Source organism: Diprion similis, chromosome 2, assembly GCF_021155765.1.
Source record: "Diprion similis isolate iyDipSimi1 chromosome 2, iyDipSimi1.1, whole genome shotgun sequence".
In the NCBI taxonomy this organism is placed as follows: Eukaryota; Metazoa; Arthropoda; class Insecta; order Hymenoptera; family Diprionidae; genus Diprion; species Diprion similis.
In genome coordinates this window covers 18,775,048-18,792,314 of record NC_060106.1, presented here as the reverse complement: position 1 = coordinate 18,792,314, position 17,267 = coordinate 18,775,048, and the positions used below count along the sequence as shown (strand labels likewise).

At 34.6% G+C, this 17,267-nt stretch overlaps 1 protein-coding gene across 14 annotated transcripts in view; it reads right to left on the bottom strand.

Moving 5' to 3' along the window:
• The window catches only part of LOC124416146 (potassium/sodium hyperpolarization-activated cyclic nucleotide-gated channel 2), a 55,950-nt gene that overhangs the window by 11,697 nt on the left and 26,986 nt on the right, over positions 1 to 17,267 (bottom strand). For 4 of the 14 annotated variants that reach the window (XM_046897056.1, XM_046897046.1, XM_046897045.1 and 1 more), the window contains exons 4-7: positions 17,004 to 17,140; positions 15,754 to 15,897; positions 12,028 to 12,102; positions 2,964 to 3,071 (exon numbers count right to left, since the gene is read on the bottom strand). In XM_046897056.1, the coding sequence (XP_046753012.1) occupies positions 2,964 to 3,071; positions 12,028 to 12,102; positions 15,754 to 15,897; positions 17,004 to 17,140 (464 nt within the window). The remainder of the gene's footprint in view (positions 1 to 2,963; positions 3,072 to 12,027; positions 12,103 to 15,753; positions 15,898 to 17,003; positions 17,141 to 17,267) is intronic. The other 10 variants (XM_046897049.1, XM_046897050.1, XM_046897058.1 and 7 more) reach the window with 7 other exon arrangements.

Genomic DNA, 17,267 nt, shown 5'->3' with positions numbered 1-17,267 from the left:
TCAATGTAAAACTGAAAATGCATGCAGTACATGTAAAATGACAACAAAATACACAATTATTATAACAACAAAAAATTTCCTCGCCCCAAGGCCTCGTACACTGAAATACGACTATATAACGTGTGTATAAGGTGTATACATGTAATAAGTATATGTATATAATGCATGATGCACGGTAAACGATCCGAAAAATGATAGACCTAGTAGACACACTATAGTATAATAAGAAGTGTATGGAAAAGAAAAGAGAAGAGAAGAAATGAAACGAACACAGGTAAAGAAAAAAGAGGAAAAAATCGTTCGAATGTATAAAATGTAATAATTCTATGTAGATAACATTAAAAAGACAAAAATATTCAAACAATCAAAACACACACATGTACTTATATGGTAAATTAAAAATAAAAATATACAATTATAAAAATATGTTAAAAAGTGTCTTTGCCATAGATACAAAGGCCGTGTCCGACCATGACCTTAACCCCGACCTCGACCTCGACCTCGACCTTGACCTCGACCTGGGCGGCGCTCAACGATAATAGCGTTGCAGGTGGTGTAAAACGTGGTTACAGGGTATCGATGGCGACGAATGCATCGTTAACGTGCATGTATTACCTGCCTTGCAGGGATGCTAATAGTAGGGCAAAGGTTCAAAACACAACGTACATATACAATATACATACAATATGCCTACGCTTACAATAATTAGATAGGTCGGGTCTGAATACGCCCTTTGTATCTGATAAGTTATAACGCTATGCGTAAAACAACTACGGGTAAAACAGTTATAATAATAATAATAATAATAATAATAATAATAATAATAATAACAACAACGACGACGATGACGATGATGTTAAGAAATTGTAAAAAGAAGGCATCAATGGAATTACATGAAATGATCACGTCGTAATGCCATCTCGACAGTTTGTGTGATGTTAAATGCGAACGTGCCTGAGAGTAACTTCCCTTTAGGTGCTGAGAAGGGGGGTGGTGGCACCTCGCGGGCAACTTCAAGCGACAAAACATAACAGCTGTGGTTGTTGTTGCTGTTTATTGTTGATGATGTTGGTTGTTTGTTTTAATTTTTTGTATTTTCTTTTCTTTTCTTTTTCTTTTCTTTTTTTGTTTTATGCTCCCTCAGTTACCTAATATTCACCATGTAAAACATTCCGAAACAGGCACGCCTCCTCTCACCATGACACCTGAGGGTTAGCTTCTCCGGGCTAATGAGGAGCTGGAGTTAATTACTTCGGTGTCACCGTGTGTCTCGGGAGGGTTTCCTTTCCTTTATCATCTCTGGCATGAATTTGGCTTTCAGCCAATTGCTAGTCAATGACGGGATTTTATAAACTGGCGTGATTTCAGTGATTTTGCATAGTTTAATGTTAAGTAACTGTGCGTTATTGTATACGCCGGAGCTTTTTCGTACTGAGATAGATAATAAAGCGAGATAAAGAAAGAGAGGGTTACCATAAAATGGTATGCTGACATTATTTTATCGTGCAGACCTCAATTATTACTCATTTCTAACGGAAAAACATTTAGGTAAGTATGTAATATAGGTATATAGAGATGAATACACACGATATGTGCAGTAGGGTATCCAACTGCTAAACATTACTCTATACATGTAACATGGTAAATAATTGATCACACATTTACCTAATACGTGTGATTCTATGTATATATATATATATGTATATACATATATATATATATAATGCCGTACTTGTTTTAATTGGATCATAACTACACTAATTGAACGAGATGGTATTGCTATGGTAATTCACAGTTATAGAGTAGGTACATATACATTACCTTGTCTAAAGAAAAGAGGGGGGGAGGAAACGAAATAACGGACACAGAGACGAGTACCAAGTAATCGTAACATTTGTAAATGTTAGACGTAGTTATATGCTAAAAATGGTAGGTATACTAAAAGGTAACAATTAAATGAATAAATAAAAATCCTCAGTAATGCTTGGGTGTATGTTGAGAAACGGTATACGTATATTATATACATGTGAATGTATAACATATATGTATATACATATACACTTTCTGAAACCAACGACAAAAACGACGATTACAAGCAAAAAGCCAAGCGATAAAGCAACAAAGCACACAACAAACAGCCAATGAAGGCAATAAGCTTGATATAGCGAGAGGACCAATCACAGAGCGGCGACAGGGAAAGCAGCTTTTTACTTTATGTCCAATTCTGCATACGTTTTTTTTTTTTTCTTTTTTTCTTTTCTTGTTCATCAATTTTAATGCTAGCGATGTGTGATAGGCGAGCTTACGGTGGAGAAGGGACGCCCACGCGCATGCGCGATTAAAAAGGCACGTCCACCGCCTAGCGTTCATAATTTATCCCATTATTGACGCGCAATTTTGATTATCTCACTCGGTTAGAATGTCGGTAAAAAATACAGTCCAGTTTCGACGAATGATTGAAATGTTACGACGCGACAAAGTCTCGAGGTGCGGTATAATACAGTAGGAACGTTAAACCAACATGAAAAGCTATTCGGATGAAGCAAAGTTTCGCGAATTCGCTAGGCGGCGTCGATTGTGATGAGAGTATGACCTATAGCTGCAGGAATGCGACGGAGAAAAGCGAACGTTTTTTAAATATAAACCAACGAGCCAATCAGTGGGCGGCTCTCTCCTGCACTACCCTGGGAGCAGTTTTTCGTCTCGTCGTAAGCCTGTGGTTTCAAAACAGATGAAGATCTATGATTGAGATTAAAAGAAATCGCGACTGGGATTGTTTTTTTTTCACCGGCGCTTTCTGATTGTTGCGGAAAGTAAGGTTAATCGTTATCATTGCTTCGAACGAGAATCCGTTAGATCTTGACAGTTATTCATCAATTTTGAAAGCTCGAGGTGTGACGCGAGAGAGGTCGAACCAGGGATTGAACGGGCCGAGAGCTTGCCCAATCGTTAAGGCAGGTTACCTTAAAAATAAGGTTGCTTTTGCTGAAACCGGACTTCTTTTTATTCATATTGTCAGAGCTTAGGCGCCCCCTCCGCTCAGTGCGTTTTTTTTGTAGGTTCTGCAATATCTAGAAACAAAAGAAAGCCGGAACGTAGCACGACATAGTAGGAAGACAGGTCACAGAAGGTTACAGAAATACAGGAGAAGAATAGAGCACGACTGCTGCATATTATTTTTATGAAATAGGTTAGGTTCGATAAATTTGTTAGTTTCGAAATAGCCTCAGAGTTCAATAAATTAGAATATATAATATAAAATGAGATACGCATTGCAATTTAGTAACTCGCTATGTAAGTGACCATAACGTATATATATCTATCGTTATATTGTATTATTAAAATATGCATGGCGTTACGCAAAGTACAAAAAACAGTCCGGTGCAACATCAACAATTTACACTATAATAATATAATATAATGTCGAATACACAGCTTAAGTATGAAGAAGTTAATGAAAGCTGCTGCTTTTGCCATCGCCCATCGCCACGCATTCGACCCAAAATTTATGCCGTTCAAAGCTTTCAAAAATCCGTTAGTAAGTATATAGATACGTAAACGATATATGTATGTACATAAATACGTCACGTGAGTAATAATCCACCGACCTGAACACCTTGGTCAATAAAAGTATGTTTGCTCAACTTGATTCTAAGCAGACAAATTATATAGAACAAGTTAAAATATCTACGAGTATGTATGTTTCTTAACGACGTGTAGACAAAAATTATCGTGCAACTTATCGTTGACTCACATGTCAAGGTGTTCAAAATTCAATTTGTCAACATACTGCAACGTGTTTTCACGTTCTTTTCTTCAATGCTCATAGATTTTAGTTCCTTACCAGAAAATAAAATGTGAAGGAAGAATAAAATTAGAGAAAAAAAAAAAAAAAAAAAAAACATTGAAAATTTTGATAATGTGTTTGTCAAACGGATTTATAGTTTGATATTGATATTCACATTTCTGGACTTTATTTGAATAAAAAAAAAAAAATATATATATATATATATATAAATAAATAAATAAAAATATTGTACGATATCAAGGGAAAAGAAAACGTGCCATCGTTAAACCAGCAATTCGTACAAGTTGACCATCATTAGAGGAAAGCCATTCTTATAAAGCTTATTTTAATCCGTACGGGCTTGATGCTTGAATATAGGCACATTGTTGTAACAATTATATTTCTATTGCTTCGACAGCCCAAGCGCCAAAGCTAAAATAAGCGCAAGCGCTTTTTCCGAGATTAATAGGCGACACGCTTCAATTAATTATACAGTTTCAAAAAATCAGAAAAAAATTCACCTCCTAGTGGTGTGTATGTGTGGGTGTGTGTTTTCATTTACTTTTCGTAAACATTAATAAATGAAACGAGAGAGAAACAGGGTTTGGTAAATTATAGAAATACATACCGTATGTATGTAACGTAGAATAAATACAGTATAGTGTGAAAAGCTTGACATTGTTTTCGTATTTATTTCCACTTTGGACACAACGACGATAATCGCGTCGCAAATCTTTCTGCTCGTTCAAAATCGAAAACAAAGGTGCAAAAAAAAAAAAAGAAGAAAAAAAGAAAAGACAAATACGTTGTCAGACATTCGCGTGCGTTGTGAATTGTTATCAGATCCTTTCCGCGGTATAAAAAAAAGAGAAAAAAAAAAAAGAAAAAAAACCGCAGCCCGTGTTGAAAGATAAATGGGTAGGTACATTCATATTGAGGGATCGTTAAAGTCGTGATTGGTCGTATAATGAATGTGCGTGTGTACGAGACATTCGGCTTGCGTTTTGCCACCGAAAATTATATACAGACAAAAGTCTGATGTATTATTCTATCACGGCGCGCATAAACGAGAAAAGAATTTAATAGAACATTAAAAAAAATTGTAAAAAAAATTTCAGAATCCATATGTAAGCGTATATGGCCGTTATTATTTAACGTATTTGCTGAGTAGATCGAGCATTTGAAAGTGGTTGAAATGCTCAATGAAAGATTGGAAAGGAAAAGATATAGAAGAAAAGGATAGAAATAAAGCAGTGTAACAGCTGCCCGGCAATTATTAACCGCCATACGGAGTAAATATTGTAAACTGTTATATGACACACGGTTCACGCAACATTAATTAGCAACAATTAATACATAGAGAAAGATGGTGTAAACAATTATCAAGGTTATCGTACAATGATGATGCGACAATTTTTTTTTTTTTCTTTCAATTTTTCCACTTACTTTTCGCCGATTGAGTTCATTGAAAACAGACATGCAGGCCTTCAACCACTTTGAAACAAATTCGCTTCCTAAATTTCCAATTACACAGTTAGTAGATAGCAGTAGTATAATAAATACAAGCAATTATTGTTAGTAAAGGTTTCCATCGTAAAATTGCTCGTAAAGTTTTAGTCGTTGGTCAACTTGTACATAAAATTTGACCGAACTGTTAGAAATGGTTATGTCTGTATGAAAGTACGTATAAATATATCATATATGTATGTATCTGATAAAATGATTGTAGCACATGTTTATTCTGTATAAGAAGCGATAATTGACGTTGCGTAAAATTAGTCAATTCAAATCTGTTTTACAGACTTTCCGTCACGATTATTTTTCAGAAATAAATCAGAAGATCAGAACCATGCCTCGTTTTTTTTTTTTTTTTTTTGTTTTTTTTTTCTTTGCTCAGGAAATACCGTTTCAATTTAGAAACAATGAGCTCACGATCGACTTTAGATTCAAAGTATGTAAAGCGTGAATCGATTGTGAGCCGGAGAAAATAGGATATACAATACACAGACGGATAGACATAAACCAGCCTTAAGCGCGTTAACAAGATGCGATAGAGAATCAGACAGTATGAAGGCACTTGAGGCAGGTCACACATCGATTGTATATATATATACTATATGTATATCACAAATTGAAGTAGAATTCATAGCGTAGATCTCCGACTATACTACGTAATATTAATATGATAAAAACCTATATTGAATAATTTATAAAATATCATCATGTATAATACATATATATATGAAATCATTGTCATTGCCATATAATTGTATTAAAAAAAAAAAATAATATATGTTTATATATATATATAAATAAATATTATTTAATATGTAATATAAAAAATATAATCTGACACCGAAATTGCACATGCAATTATGTAAATATTAATTTAAATTATGTATAACGTATCACGTAGGCCGTAGCGAACTCTTCCAAGATCCTTCCTAAACAACTTTCAAATGCACAACCAGTCACATGTCAACTTATATTTTAAACGCTATGTTAATATATCGTAATACAAATTTCTAAACGACTAATTATTTCGAACTTCTATATATATATATATATATAGTATATGTAAATATATGTGTAAAAACCTTTCAATAACTTCAACGACTATTCTACGATAAGAGAAACAAGAAAAAAAAAAAAATAATGAAGAAACAAAAAATTAATCGAATATAAATTTAAAAAAAAAAAAAAAAAAAAAAACCAAACCAAACGTGTTCAAACAATAAACCAGCGCAACAAATAGGTTGAACCGGTAATAATAAAAATTACACTTGTAATCGGGTTTAGTATAGCACGTGCATTATGATTTATACTTTTTTCGCTTGCGTTACTAATTCACTGAATTGGTGAAATAAGTATTTAAATACCCAACGGAAACGAAAGAAACGAATAAGAATAGCATATACGCTAGTGATGTGGGGATAGGAAAAAAACAAAAAAAAAAAACCGTAGCTGTCTTGGAACAGGATTTTGTAAACGGCGGTATATTCGAAACGAAGTATAAAACGTAATGTTGATTTGAAAAGATCTTTCATCGTTTTGAACAACTTGCGCTCTGTAATAACCTGACAAATATTTATAAGACATATATATGGTCATAAGACTGTCCTAAATTGTATGGTAATTATTTTATCTCACCTCTGATCTCACACGTGACTTCATTAAACTCGTAAGCATTCTCGTGCAAAGGGACCATTACGTACGTACGTACGTACGTAGCTATAGGTAAAGTTTGTGAATGAGAACAAATTTCCTCGAGGTGTTATGCATTTCAATGATAAACCGAGTTTCTGTATTTACAAGGCATTTATCATCCAACGCCAGGGCGTGTGTTTAAAACAGCGTAGTTTCTATTTGATTTTCATTTCGTGCCTTGCAACTTTGGCCAGCAACGGGAGTCGCGATGAGTTCTTTCAAGGTGTTTGACCTTTTTACACATTCACCGGATTGGAAACAGAAATATTTATTAGTATTTAACCTCGTATAATATGACTCGGGGCGATACCATCTACCATCTTATGCAGATTTGCGTTAAGACATCATCTTCGGACCGGAAATACACGATTCAATCAATCGTGGCTGCAGGCAATAATACACGTAACATGACGCGCCAATTTTGATTATAACGCATGAAACTGGAGCAGCTGTCGTTATTGCGAATGAAAAGAATTAGAAAACTTAAACCATTCGTGATGCCTGATCCAGCTTGGATATGAAAGTCATTGAAATCGGCTAAAGGAACAAAAAAAAAAAAAAAAACCAGAGTTCAAGCATAATCAATGTTCTAATTACAAAACCTTGTAACAAATTGTTCACATCTTGACTTCGTTCGTTCGAATTTTCACATATTCATTTCTACCATATGTCTATGGGTATGTTTTTTCGTTCTTGTTCCCTATAACAATATTTGCTGGTGATTTTTTTAAAACGATTTCATCTCTTTTTCTAGCTTCGATAATCTGCATCGACTGAGAGTAAAGAATAATTTCAAGGTGAACTTACAATTGATTCCAAAATGAAAGTTCGGTTTATTATGATTTTACTCTTATTTCCGGATGCAGATTTGCTTACTCAGGCTAATCGAGGAAAAAACATCAGCTATAATTAATGTTGCAAGTATAACTGTATAAACAATCGATCACTGTGGTGATTCAATGGAACAGACTGTATATTAGCCGTAAGCAAAAGTTGTGTCTGGTCTCCGGTCACGCCGACAACGCGTGCAGATCGGATCGATATTACAAGAGCAAAAAAAAAAGAAACTGGTTTTCAGACAGGTTTGCAAATCTTGAAAGCAACGTGGTGTCTGAAAGAGATTTTCGACAAGGCAGTTTTGTTCGTATCATGAATGAACCGTGAAAAATTCACCGTATATATAACACCAGACGTCGTGTCTACACTAATATTCTAACAAACAAATTGGATAAATCCGAGGTCTTTGGTCTAGAATTCTCTTTGAAATATGTACCTCGAAGCGTTAGCTATGCTGCGATTTATTGACATGAAATTATCACTTCTCCACTTTAACATTCCATCTGCGAAGAGATTCGCTGTCGTTGCTTTTAGCCCAGGCGGCGTTTCACCTCTAGACAATTAAAGATGAATGGATCAACTCAAACCTCAGCACCCGGTGATCTCATTCCTCATAGTGATCACCGATGATTTTACTCTCTGACGTCTGACGGAAACCGAATTTCGCACGGTTGTTATTCAAGGATTTATAAACAACGAAATTGTTTTATCTAAAAGCGTTTTTTTTTTTTTCTTTTTTTTTTGCCCTCCCCCCTCCCTGCCACCCAGAAGCCAGCGCTGATTGTCCCGGAAAACGTGAAACTATTTTCTCAACAATTTGCTACTGATTTTACTCCTGAAAATATCGAGAAAAGTAGAGAAAAAATTTGAAAAAAATTAATAAACAAAGTAATTTCAGGCGAACCGGAAACATCGGATATTAACGAAAGATAGAAGCGAGAGGATTTTTCCGAGCTCTTTTAGACGCGGAAGATTGACTGAATTTTCGATTCCCGACGAGCTAATTTTCAATTCACTGTATGAATACGTATATGTATATCGTAGCAGCTGTTAAAGCCGATCGGAATATAAATGAGCATACATTCAGGATCGAGTGTTAAACGGACAGTTTGTGGAAACTAGTTATTCGCCGTCATGTCACGCCTGGTAACGTAAATAATAATCAACAAATGACAGCAATTAGAGTATTGACAACCACGATTAATTGACGTTCATATTTATTGTGACTATATCGGAATCGCTGACGAAGAATATCGTGAAATTGAAAAACAAAAGTAAAGAAGAACCGCAAAGAGTAATTTCTTGGTTCATTAGTAGGTACGAAATTAAACGAGCGTATTTTATTAAATGATGATTTCGCCCAGTGACAGCCTTCTGTTAAATTATTTTAAGGTATTTTTTATTCAACCGGAAATACGTTTAGCCTATATAATCCTCGAGGTTTGTATAAGAAACTAGGATAACTGACGGACCGAGGGAAAAATTAATATTTACACGAGTAATGTCTGTATAAATGTTGCGTACACAAGGTTAAATTTAAACTTAGATTGACTAGAGATTAAATCCCCGATATTAATATAGACACGTTAGACAATTTCATGGGCTAAAGTTGTAACCGAGAAATCGAGCTTTTGGTATTTTTTTTTTTTTTACCACATTCTTAATGAAGTAAAACCTTAAGCAGGATGTTGATCAAAACGGATGTTGCGTCCTATGTTTCGCAGCTCTGTGTGAGAGACGAATAATCGATATGTCATTTGATATTTTGTGTATATCGCATCAGTTATAACGCATCAAAAATTATCGTAGAATACTTTTTCCTGTATAATGTATAAGTAATACGTGTTATATGTATCGTCCAAAGTTCACATCAAGTGAATTGTAGATCGCTACTGAACAATATTGAATATCGATATTAATGAAGATATTCGATTATCGTTCGAATTTCTATATATGTTATATTCTATACGTCTGTATATATAAATATATATATATACTTATAGATATATATACACACCTATATATAATAAAATCGTCGTGCTTTCTTATAAACTGTAACATAACGTATATATATGTATATATATAATAATAACCGATTAGCAGCGTTAGGAAATGAAAAATTTTAGCAAGAAAGAAAACTTCCCTGTAAAAATAATGCGTATAATTAAGCAACGGTAAAGAAGAGAAAAAAAATAAATAAATAAATAGAGAGAAACAATCCAAAAACTCGAAACGAAGGAGCTGGGCAAAAAATTCGTTCAAATTATGGAAATAGGATAATAAGGTCGGTTTAAGGCAAATTCGACGAACGATCAAGTGTGACAATACAACTTAGGTACCTAACGAAAAATGTAAATAATAAAAAAAAAAAAAAAAACAAATGAAAAATAAACGAGTAGCAAATCAGGCAGCTAAACAACAACGAGTATAGTAACAGCAAGCAAAGACAGAACTAAAAAAACAGGGGCACACTGACACGGGCACATTGCCAAATTCCGGGCAGGGATTACACCTATGACACTTACAGGCAGCCCTACTCTTGCCAGACCAACCAACACTTGCAAATCATCCTTCGCGTCCAAATTTTTCCTAAATTTCACAACGCGTGCCTGGTTTTTTTTTTTTTTTTTTTTTTTTTCTTTCACCCGGACGAAATGAGTTCACGCGAATGAAAGGATAAAAGAAAGACACGCACACACCACAGACGGAGAGAGCGAAGAATTAATTATATTATGATAAAAAAAAACGGTGAAACGTCCGATTTCGAATAATGCGAAGAAGATTCGAGAGTGGCTTTTTGGACGTGAAAGATTTAGCAATAACTATATTAATCGAACACTCGTTAGACTCCTAGTTTAGATGAAGATTCCAACAAAACCTGACGAACATAACAACGGTCAAAACACATCAGTCCCAGGAAGGAAGGAAGGAAAGAAGGAAGGAAGGAAGGATTTGTTGGGCGAAAAAATTTTCGCGAGGAAAAAGGGTTTGGGATTGGAGCAACGCGATTGGATCCTTTGTCAACTCTACGGCTTATTTATTTATTCGCATAAAATCGGAAGAAGCGAGGTTGAGTTTAGAATTTCCGCGATTCTACGCACGTGGCGATCATTAGTGGTGCAAATTTTACGCAACGCGGTTTCGTCAAGTATCCTTTTCAACGATGTTAAAGCATTTGCGGCCTCCCTAAAGTCCCCGAGTTAAGCACCGCTCGTCGTCGAGTTTTGGAAAGCGAAAAAGATTAAATTCCCGAGCATCCCCGCGAGTAAGTATCATCCGCGAAACACAGTCCGGTAAACAAAAATGGATTATTAAATTTCCGCAACGAACATCAAATATCGTTATATCCCACATCAAAAGGCCCACAAGATACTGTTAAACAAGCCCCGTCACGATGAATCGAATCTGTCTGAAAATTCTTCAGTACTTCACGTCAGTTTAGTAGACTTTTCTTTTTTTCTCAGGTCTGAAAAACCTGCGACCAGTTAACGAGGTTTAGTTACACCCTTCTACCAGATGAACTTCGTCCTTTACCGAATATTATATGGAATCCAGTTTCAGCGATTATGACGGATCACTGTGAAATCCGAACAATGTTGAATCTAATACCGAGCTCGGTTGCTTATACAGTGTGAATTTGAATCAGGACAATTCATGATCAGGGCATTTAATTCGAGATCCACAATCGCGATGTTGACGAATTTGAAAGATGTTTTTATTTTACATACGTTCAAGAAGGAAATCGTGGAACAGGATTGAAAAACACGGAATGTAATGAAGCTGTGTGGGGAAAAGTCTCGATGAAGCAAAACTCTCTAATACACTATATTTGTATATTATGTTGTATAGTAGTAGTAGTAGTAGTAGTAGTAGTAACGTGAATTGGGATGGTTGGATGGTAGGTGGTAAGTGAACTGCAAGAAAAACCACACTCTATACATAAACGTGTGTCATTATCTATTATATAATATATAACAATATATATATGTATATATATATATATATTACTATATATAATATATGATGTATAACATTCCCGCGTGTACATATATGTATAGTGTTGAATGATTTTTTCTCTCAGTATTTATTTTTGTTTTTTGCTGTTGTTGGATCGGACTAGTCAGTTTTTTGTTTTTGGTTTTCAAGATTCTTTTCAACTTGGTTTGGTTTTGGTTTTGGGTACTTGACAGGCACACCTTGCTGGTTCGGTCTGGTTGCGGCGGAGTCGCCCGACGCTCGTAGTGCCTCTCCGGCTGTTGGTAAAGTGGGATCTGTTCCGTGTTTTCGAAAGCCCACGAACGGTTCAGATCGTGTTCCACAAATGCACCACACGTGCGCATGTTCATCCAGGTGGAGGTGAGGGGGTATCCGCAATGTTTGGAAGACGTGTAAATAGGTTGTTATTTTATCATTAGACGACACCTCGACTTTCAATGCCTAATTCCTTCTTTCACATACGCATACAAACACAAACACACACGCACACACACACACATATATGTGTGTGTTATATCAATATATGTATGCATGTATACGTATGGTATGTGGATATGTAACATAAAAAAATTATGTCCTCATTCGTCTACGTAAATTATACTATTAATAACATCACCGTGAGTATACGTATAGCATATAAGACTGTTTATGAGAAAGAATGACACCTTCTCATCCAAAGCCTTCGTTTTCATTATTCACACAACTCAGCAAAGAAAAACAGAGAGAAGGAAATATGAACGACAGTTTCAGAAGGGATGTCAAGGAGAGAAATTTTTCATGCCTAAACTGTAATATTTATAACGATTCTCTGGGTGTCAAGAATAAGAGTAGGAGAAAAAAAAAAAAAAATGAAAAAAAAAAGAAAGAAAGAAATATTCAAAGCAGGGTTTCTTCTTTTTCGTTTTTGTTTTTGAAACACGTTTTTGTGCAATCGGTAATTTATTTTCTATTCTTTCGTACAATGGGATTCAACTGTGAGCTGATACTTTGCTTGAGAATGTGTCATTTGGTTTTTTTCATAGCGGAGGGATTTTATTGTGTTCTTTGACCGAGTAACAATATATATTTAAATATGGGTATGAAAATGTCTAAATTTGTGAAAATCGACTAGATCGAAGAGGAATAAAAAAATGGAGGGTAAAAAAAAAAAAAAAAGAAAAAAAAAAGTACAAGAAAATTTGAAGAACAGAATAAAGATGGATTTATAGACAATTGGTTCGTTGGTCTGTACTTCAAATATATCGCGGTACAGTAAGCGAGAGATACAAAGAGAAAGAGAGAGAGAGAAAGAGTGGGGGGAGAGAGAGAAAGAAATAGATCGAAAAAGAGAAAAAGACAGAGATATGAAGGAATGCTAACGAATTAAAAAATGAAACTTATCAACATAATCTATCAAGCTTAACATCGTTATTTGTAGACTATTATAATTATAATTATAATTATAATTATAAGTAACGTAAACGCCTCGATGTTCTCATTAGCTTTCGACGAGATTAGGAATAGAACTATTTTGTTAAGCCTACAATTCACGTATCATAAGGCAATAATCAATTAAATACGAATAACAAGTTAGGAGGAAATGACGTCAATTATTGTTCGCCAATTTATCCCCTCGTGTCGGTTTTTCCTATTTTCTATTTATCATACACCGAGTAGACATTCGATAAAAGAGAATTGAAAAAATGAAAAAGCGTGAAAAAAAAAAAATACACTAATTAAATCAGCATTCGATTTTCCCAATTTGTCACGAGCGACCGATCGGTTAAATTGTGCGTAAAAAAACCGCTGTGACTTGTTAATATACCTAAGCAATAAATTTCCTCGCACATTTTCATCGTCAATTGCTTATATTTAATGATGTAATAATATCACTGCATATATATTAGAGAAATGACGAGCGTTACGTGAGTTCGTCGATTACGTTCCGTCTACGTCGTGTAACGATACTTCAACTTCAACAATCGAGGAAGAAAACTGTTCAAGACAGCCAGACAGTGAGCTAGCCAAGGACTTTATTTGAGAATTGAAAACTGAATAGCCTCTGTCAAGCTGCCTTCCGCAGTCCTTCTAAAACGCGAAAATACGAACATATTTATCAAGATGCACGAGTATAGCTGGCAAGTATCTCTATTATAAATCTAAAAACGGATCGTAAAAGTGTTTATAACACGATACGATTTCTGCCTATAAGTCTTCCTACAGTACAAATAACGAAAATCGATACTTTCCATCTATTTCCGTTGCACAAGCAACCGGATTCTGATTATCATTATTATTATTATTATTGTATCCATCGCATATTCGAAGTTTCATGACATAAATCACTCGTTTGTAAAATGGATTTTTACATTAATCTAAATTAAAAAAATTAATAAAAAAAAAAAACAACGAAAAAAGAACGAACGGATTGTCGAAGGTTACACATAACAGAGTGAACAGTTTTTGGTGAAATTTCTTTGGTTATTCTCTTGTGATTTTTTAGTTCGGAACGATTTGAGGAATAATTATGATTTATATAAAATTTAAGAAATTTCAGAGATAAGATATTCTGAGATATTCATTTTTGGTCTGAAACAGCGGCTGGGTTGTTTGAATAAAAAAAGTAAAAAAAAAAAAAAAAAAGTGAAATAAAAATTGGGGCAAGTAGGTATGTGATAGGACGATGTTTTGATTAAACTTTGAATTATGTATTTCGACCTCTCGTCGCGTTCCTCGGCGTCTTTGGACTGAAGGTCCGTGAAAAGAGTTGTAAAAGAAGAAGTAAAAAGTAAATAAATAAATAAATAAATAAACTAGTAAACTAGAAGGAAAGAAACGTCCTGCAACGAAAGTAATGAGGAGAAAACAGAGAAACAGAGAAAAATACAAGGAGAAAAAAGAATCTACGATCTTCTTTACCTACGATATTGAATAAAACAATTACCTATTCAAATATATAATTTAATTATACGCTGAATACGCTGACTACTAATCAAATCGTTATTATACAGTAATTCGGACATGTGCGTGAAAATTGTTATACCTGGTGAAAATAAAATATTCTGCGACGCGTCGAAACTTACGATAAATTGTGAAAAGCTACGGAAATTTATTTACGACAGTATAATTGAACAAAGCTTCTGGAAATACTTGGTTTCAAGTGCTTATAATAGAAGTTTGTACGATTGTATCTCACTGCGCCGGAAAAGGAAATCAATGCCGTATAATTATGATTCAATTTTCGGTTTATGGCAAATAAAATCTGGTGAAAATAAACTTATTCAACCTAACAATCGTGAAAAAAATTTCATATACATATAGTAATATTTAGCAATTAATTGTTAAGGTGAACAAAAAAAAAAAAATACCGAGTTAAAAAAAAAACCTTAGGCGAACAAAAATTAATTTTCAACGTTCGCACGACGCTGCTTTAAACATTTTGTTATCAACGATCGATTGAAATAAAATAAGTATTCCAAGATCGATGAGATGGACGCTCTCTCGTTGCCGTTATCGAAACGACTTTTGCACTTGAGTGCAAAACTTGTGCTATAATATAACTTATAGAAAACGTGATTTTTGGCATGCCTAATAATATACATATGCGATATACTATATATATTTGTCGAGGACCGTGGATTTCGGTCCCAATTTCGAACTGCAGAAGGATAAAAAAAAAAAAAAAGAAAAAGAAAAAAAAAAGGAAGGAAACAAAAAATATTGCTTGTTAGCGCAAATGCAATCGCTTGCGAGTCAATTTTTACACATACCCTAAATTGGCTGATAATCTTAACTTTACTTATTACGATTATATATTATATATATAATTAATATATATTTAAATTCTATAAATATAATACGATGGTAAATATTTGTATATTATATAAACGTAGGTATATTAAAAACGAGAGGGTTGATGTAAATAAGAAAAATGACAAGGTACTCACATAAACCTCCTCCCATTGCGAAACGTAACGAACGAGCCTCGATAGACGAAGTAACCTGACCAACGACAAAAGTTTGGCCAGCCTTAGAATCCTGAGGGCACGTCCAGCGTTCAGGAATTGCAACGACTCGCTGAAGTCCTGAAACTTGTGTGAAAGAGATATACAAAAACACCAACGAGGCAAGAGTGAATTCCGACTTGACGATATACATATCTAGCGTTAACAAGTTTTTCGCGAGTAGATTCTTTTCGGAAAAACTTTTCCAAAGTCACGCGCTATCGAGTCAAAGGTTAATATAGTACGAAATCAACATGGCCGCCATCGACTGCATACACCTTCGATTTTATTTCTCTCGTACGATTACTTGTTTATTATTTATATCAACATTTTATATTTTGGGCCGAAGAATCGAATGGCAAAAATCTTTTGGTCGTTATTTGACCTTAGCAAAAAGCCTAAGTACTGATGATAATTTAGCGAACAAAATGGCTTGATTTTCAATGCAGAATCCCGTCTTACAACATTTATGCAATTCGATATTATATCCGCATTGGGACGCCACGAAAAGCTCAGCCTATGCATAGCCGATGCTTGAAGCTTGAATAGATGGAGTTAGTTTGCTTCGAAGGTTAGGTTGGGTTGGGCCATGAATCGAGCGTCAGAATTGTAGCGAAATTAAGGATTAACGGGTCGTATCGTCCGAGCAAAAAGTTAAGGAAGAAGAAAAAACGAATCAAAATATCTCCAGGAGTGTCGTTTTATCCAATGACGGTGAGTACGGATTAAAAAATTCTCAATGAGTAGTGAAATTAATAATCTTGATAAAAATTTGAACAACGCAAATTAAAATATGACCAATTTAAAAGGAGATATTATAACTAAAACAATATCGTCTCAATATCGAAGAATCGTTTCTCGGTTATTATAATAAATCAAAAATTTACAATCGACTACGTCATACAGGATTAAAAATTTTACTCCATGTAGTGAAAGTTTTAGCATTTCCACCAAATGAGTATAAAAATAATTTTCTGCACTTGAAATAAAATCACGTAAAATTATTTTTATACGCAGCTAAAGATTCAAAAGTTCAATCGGTATACAACATAACAAAGTGCCGTAAAGTCTAGACTTGTGGTAGAATGTTTTTCCAGAAAATCGTGGCGTTCTTACTTGACGTCAAAGACGTTATGAAATGAAGAGGAAAAAAAAAAGCAAAAACAAACATGCATTGTGAATTCTTTGCTCACTTGATTGAATATGAGGAAAATATAGTCGAGAGGTATGGAGGAGATGAGGTCCAGGAAGAACCACGTCCTGAGGTAGTGCTTAGCGATGAGCTTCGGGTCCAGGATCACTTGTTCGGCGTTGTCCTGTTGCATGATACCTGAAACGATGCGGAATATAAAATATTGATTTCGTCATTCAAATCCAAATTGCGTAATCAGTTACCGAAGTACAAAATAAGAGAGTAAGAAGCTCGGTCCAAGGAGCTGTAAATTCCTTCAGTCTAA